Genomic DNA, 6,650 nt, shown 5'->3' on the forward strand with positions numbered 1-6,650 from the left:
CTAGTAGTCATAGGCGCACTGGTAACCAACAGGACTGGGATCCAAGAGCAACTGGACAAACTCCCATGTTGAATCAGCACGAAAGAGATCTTCGAAGAGTCCTCAGCTGAACAACAAGATAAATTCAAAACCTGAGAGGTCTGGTTTGACCTCTGTCAAATGCACCAAAGGACCGTAAAGCCTGAGAGACTATTCAAGTGGGGCCAATAAGCTACACAAAAAGCCTGGACTTAGACACTGACATAGACCATTTAAAATGGTGGTGACATCATGAAACACATTTTCTATGTGTATTCATGCAGGCTAGGAATTTCTTGTACAATTCTGCCACCAGTGCCATTTCACAGAGGGCCTTCAACACTGGTGGAAATATTGTCTGTTCTCACATTCTGCACTGAAGCAAGAGACTGTAGACTATCTGGTTTTCCTGGTATGTAATATTCACAAACAGATTGGTCTTTGAAAGACAACATTAAAGTCCAGTTAAGATTGCTTGATGTTCATTGGAGCCCAAAAGGAACTTTGAATTTAATACTTAATTTTTATTGTATAGCATATACAGTGTTCAAGTACAAATATTATGCATTTTAAAAGGCAAACACAATACATTGCTTTCTTTATTTATTATTCTGTTCTACTTTATCATTTTGCTCAATGTATACATTTTGGAATTAACTCAGTTGATATTTACTTTCTTTATGGAAAGTGAAAAAGGCAACACCTTAGAATAAGCCACTGTTAACCTATGAAATTCGGCCTTCCTCAAAACCGGAATTTACTTAAAAGTATATACAAATGGGGGCACGGTGGCGCAGTGGTAGCGCTGCTGCCTCGCAGTTGCGGCAGTTAGGAGACCGGATTCGCTTCCGGGTCATAACTGCATGGAGTTTGCATGTTCTGCCCGTGTCTGCGTGGGTTTCCTCCGGCGCCGGTTTCCTCCCACAGTCCAAAGACATGCAGGTTAGGTGGATTGGCGATTCTAAATTGGCCCTAGTGTGTGTTGGTGCGTGGGTGTGTTTGTGTGTGTCCTGCGGTGGGTTGGCACCTGCCCAGGATTGATTCCTGTCTTGTGTTCTGTGTTGGCTGGGATTGGCTCCAGCAGACCACAGTGACCCAGTGTTTGGATTCAGCGGGTTGGAAAATGGATGGATGGATATATACAAATGCTCATATATTACACCTTGACACAAAATATACAGGAAACATTAGAATTTTTAAATATACTGTGATAGCACAAACTACTATATACAGTGTTATAAGATTTTTTCAAATGAAAAAGCACAGGATTGGCAAATTTTCCTGATCCGTTAAATATCAATGGTAAAGAGTTAGCCCACTGTTTGAAGGCTAGGACAGAATATGTACTGTTCTTTTTGACTAGGCATTCTTAGGAAGGTTGTGGAGTGTGAACCTTTGCTAGACAGAGCACACAATCTTTCTCCCTTTTTTCAAAATACGGGACACCAACCACAGTCTGTCTGTCCCAAGGTGCTGTCTCCACCTTCCAGACAACACTAAATGGCTGTGTTAGCCAAATCATATGCTCAGTATACAGTGCTTTAAGCACTTCCAGTAAGATTTCATCCATTCCTGCGTATTTTTCCTAATGATAATTGTAATCATTCTTAGCAATCTCAGCAACAGACAGCCCAAACAATGCATTTGGCCAAGCTTCTTCTATGTTGGACATGTCCACTAAGTATAACAGTTTTAAAAGTCCTCTTGAAAACATCTTTAAATGAAGTAAATGTTTCTTCAAACTTTCTAATTTGTTAAATGGTGTACCAGAATGTCTTTGACGGGGATACAAAAATAACTTTTCAGGGCTTCACCAAATTGCATTCAATAGGCTTTTGCTTCAGCCACCATTTTATCCTACAAGTACCCCCAAGTCAAAACTAGAATCCATTCTGTTAACATTGTATAGAAACCCTTTTTCTAAAAACAGACAGCATCCCTACAACTGAGGCCTACCAATAGGACCAATAACATAGGACAAGCACAAATAACATATTTGCCATGGCTCCTTGTAGCTACTTCCACTAAACAAGATAAGCTCTTCTAGAAGAGGGAGTTGAATTCATTCTGACCTGTGACATCAGTTTGTTAATCCCAGCATGGTCTCACAACTTCTCTGTGTGTTCCAAATCTGTCCAGCAGAGGCTCCATCCACAAGAACCAGCTCACAACCAAGTGCTGATCAATTAAGAGCTCAGACAGCACAACTATACAATCAATATGTGTCCTTTGGCCCAAGGTATTCGAGTGCCACGTACACTTTTGAGCAACCTTGTTTTTGAACAGGATATTCACTGTGGACACTCACAACAATACTCAGTTAACAAAGCACCTCACAGATTCTGGACTGGCTAATCAGTCCTTTCAGTTATGCTCCTCCACTGTCTCCTCATTACCCATATGAGCACTAAAGTCTCTCAGTAGGACTACAAAGTCAGCAGGTAGTACTTTTTTTGCACAACAAATCCTATACTACTACTTTGTTTGGTAAATGCACGCAAATGACATTAAATGCTCCATTCTCTGCAATTTGAAGTTGCATTAAGGCAACTTTCTCATCCAAAAATAAAATAAAATAAATGTAAACACTATAGCACACACCCAGGAGCTTGCGAGTATGACTATGCCAACCCAGAACTTCTCACCTCAGAGCAACTTTGGAAAAAAATAAAGAAAAGACAGTTTGCATTCACAAACTCTATGTACTATACAGCTAACAGAATTGTACACTGATAATAGGAAAATAAATATGTAAATAAGAGTTAGCATGTTTGTAAGAAAATGAGAACCCCTCAATTAATCACAGTTTCCATAAGATGTACATACTGATGAAAAGTAGTTTGAAGAACCCATCTATACACACAGATATGAGAAACTTGATTTTGTTTGTTCTTTACCACACTTAAGAAATAACATATGAGAAATTTTGTTGTTTCCATAAGTACTTTTGATGACCATGGGTTTGGTAGGGAAAACAACAATTTTAAAAGGAATTAAAGTAAATTATTCCACAGTATTAAGGATTACTGGCTCACTGAAAAAGTTGACAGTTAGTAAGAATCTCACGAAAGAAACTCACTCAATTAGATACAGTTCATGCACTGACTGAAAAAAAAAACTTTCTTTAGATTGACATGTAAAGAAGTACAGGTTTCTGTTGCTGTAAAAAGTGATAATATTGTTGCACACTTACCACTAACACTAAGGTATACACTTCCTTCATTTTCTTGGGTAACTGCCTTTACAGAACAGGTGTATTTGCCTTCATCTGCAATTCTGACATCTTCAATTACCAGACTCAAATCTCCTTTTCTTAAATCTGTATACAGTCTGACTCTTTCCCTGTAGTCCTCATGTTGCTCCTCTGTCACCACTTTTTTGTTCTTATAAAGAAGCACTGAAGTAGCAAGTCCATCTTTTTGCCATCTCAGCTCCAAATCTTCAGCACTCACCTTAGGGTCAAGATAGCAAGGGAGTATAATACTTGTACCCAAGATGGCATTAACATTTTCAGGTATATTCAGACCCACTGTGAGAAAGAGATGAAAAATAATGCAAAAATGTTAATCACTTCAGCTTTCTTGGTTCACAGTGAAGCAGAGGATGGCTTTTCATCAGGTCAAATGGTAAAACTTTGGCTCTTCTATAAAAACAAGCTGACAAATAAGATTAACTCATATATTTAAGCAGATTTGAAAAGGCACACAAGTTCATGTTAATTCTAGTTTGGACACAGGTATATCCATACTCTATGGGTATATGAATAATACTGCACAAGCAATCAAATAAATGGTCTCATGAAAGAATTGCAGACTAGCCTGAAAAGGTATCCGAGTCAATTTGATAACCTATAGTATAAGACAATCATTTGTTCATTTTAACATTACAAGAAAAAGTAGACAGCCATTGATTCAAACAATCTGTACTGTTTTAGGCAATTTTAATTATTTTTGTACATTCTCAATATGAAATAGAAATAAGTCTCATGCAAACAGCACTTAATTTTGCATTTCATATCTTTCAGTTTTGTCACAAGTCACTTACTATATGCCCATGTATCCTAAAAAAAAAACAGACACACCATTCAATGTCTTCAAACTTTCTGTAACTGCATTCCATGGGTGTTACACTGTTAAGAACTGACAAAATTAGACATAACTTAAATGATTCAATCTTGTTGTCACTTGATTTACTACTTACAGTACATATAAAGTTTTACTGCCTGGTATTAGAGCATGCCTGTCTATCCACTATAACCCATCACAAAACTTTTCTACCAATACCCCTATAAAGAACATGCTTATGGGAAGTGTGAGATGTTCCAGTTTAACATGAGGCCACTTGATGTTGTCACACTACCACCATTGCACAGTGTAGTCTAGTCTCACTTACTGTCAGAAGTTCAAAGCAGGAATATAAATGAGCTTCTGGTAAATTAGAGCTTGTAAGTAAATACCAAAAGAACAACATTCAATGGCATAGCATTGAAAAATAAAAAGTATATAGTAGTTTAAATTTTGGTAGAAGCATTTTTTATTCTATTAAGGTCACTTATTAGCCTATGAAGACAAACTAATCTCAGAATTTTATATCCCCATTGACTTGTCATCCAGGGCAAAACATTTTTTGTGAAGAATGATGTCAGATGCCTTTTTCCCTGGGTTACATGATTTGGGATATTCACTTTTTAACCCTATTGGCTTTAATGGAGTGATACTGAATGGGGCATTATTACTTAAAGAATAGCATTATTACTTAAAGAACAATGAGCTGTGATAACTTACAATAAACTGTTGGAATCCTGGGGTGTTTTACTAAAGTGGAAGAGTAACTATCTTCAGAATAATGCATTATTTTATTCACTGTAAAAAGGTTATTAAACTTATCAAGCACTCCTCAGTTTGTTCTTTTTTTTACTTTGGCAAGCCTTTTTCAGTGTTATACCTAAATAACTGAATATGCAAAGCTGTTATTATCACTCCAGTTACAGCAAACAAGTGTATTTGTAAACAACTCTATTACATTTGTTTAATTTCTGTTCTCCCTTTTTGGATAGGGGTACATATAGCTGTATAATTATAATACTCTTATCTTTTATATATCCATTGTGAGGAAATTAAAAACAAAAAACAAAGAACAGTAAACTGCAACGCTGATTGAATTAGTACGCAAACCAATTTCGTGAACTGTCCTTCAAATATAAAGAAATATACTGTAGATGATATTATACATGTAGGGACCTAAGTCAAAGGTAGCAGAATAATAGTCAGCTACGTCACAGCTAATGTAAGGTTTAACTCAGGTTGTTTCTTAAATTTCATTTTCAGTCTGCTATTTCTTATTGAGAGCATGAGATACATTATTGGTGGGTGGGAGTCAGTTACAGTATTTGTAACATGTAATGATATACAGTAAATGGTAAGTGATGGTTCTAAATAATTTCCATTGAACAAAGCAAACACTTCATTTCATACTAGTCAAGTGGAATGTTCCTATCTTTATATGATCTGTGTCTTTTAATTACAACCAGGACAAGAGATGTCAATTGAAGCCCCCTTCAGTAAATAACTGCTAAATAGGCATGGCTGTCAAACAGTATATTAAGACCTATCCAATACACAGGTTCTTTCAACATGTTTTAATGAAAGGTAGTACTTAATCATATTACCTGGTACAAGAAGCTTTACAATTTTACAATGGAGGCTATCTGATATGACGCAGCATTTATACTCTCCTTTATCAGAAAATGCAGTATTCTTCATTTGCAAAGATGCATTGCCTTTTCAATCTCTTGGATGAAAAAACTAACTCGATCACTGTATTCTTCATTTTGCATCTCCGGTATGCTTTTCTTGGTTGCATAGTTCAGTACAATGGGGAATTCGTTATTTCTGACTCTGTACCATCTGACCTCCTTGTCAACAGCACTGATTTCAGCCGACAGATGACAAGGAAGAATGACAGATTCACCTACCCGTGCTGTTACTGGAGCATTAGGAACAGTAACAGGGTCTGTGGGAAAAAAGAATAAAAATATCACCACACAGAAAAGGTTAAGTGAATAAAATAACAAGCAGGACAAACAACTGAAACATTTAGCTACATACTCTACAATATACAGTTAAAATGCTAAAAAAGTCTCAGTTGAGCTGCTAAGGACCATTAGTGCTTACCTATTTCAGAGCATAAAATAACATTCTCTTCAAGTCTAAAATAACTTAGTATGAAAGATAACATTAACATTTGTTAAACATATACATAAACAATAAAACAAATCCAAGTAAATAATCAATTAATGTATTATTAAGGCTAAAATTCTTAAATGTATAATGATTTACAGCAATGCTGCTTCTTCTTTTTCTTCACCTTCTTCTTCCTCTTTGTCCATTCCCACTTGTATGTAGCGTCAATATGCTTGATCAACATTCTCCAAACAACCCAGTCCTGCACCTCCTCCTCAGTCACACCCTCTTCCTTCAAATCTTCTCATACTTTATCTGTCCAACTCCGCTGTGGCTTCCCTCGCTTCCTCTTCCGTTGTACTTCCATTCCCATCATTCTTTTGCCCACATATTCATTCTCTCCTCATCACAAACCACTTCAGCCCACTTTCATGTACTTTCATATCTCTC

The 6,650-nt window shown here is 36.6% G+C and overlaps 1 protein-coding gene across 1 annotated transcript; it reads right to left on the reverse strand.

Moving 5' to 3' along the window:
• On the reverse strand, window positions 1-6,406 carry LOC120520566 (butyrophilin-like protein 2). Its single transcript, XM_039742932.1, is given in 5 exon segments — window positions 1-89; window positions 3,212-3,547; window positions 5,687-5,800; window positions 5,803-6,030; window positions 6,385-6,406. Coding segments are annotated over 5 exon segments (789 nt in total).
• Window positions 6,407-6,650: the final 244 nt, after the last annotated feature.

Source organism: Polypterus senegalus, chromosome 1, assembly GCF_016835505.1.
Source record: "Polypterus senegalus isolate Bchr_013 chromosome 1, ASM1683550v1, whole genome shotgun sequence".
In the NCBI taxonomy this organism is placed as follows: Eukaryota; Metazoa; Chordata; class Cladistia; order Polypteriformes; family Polypteridae; genus Polypterus; species Polypterus senegalus.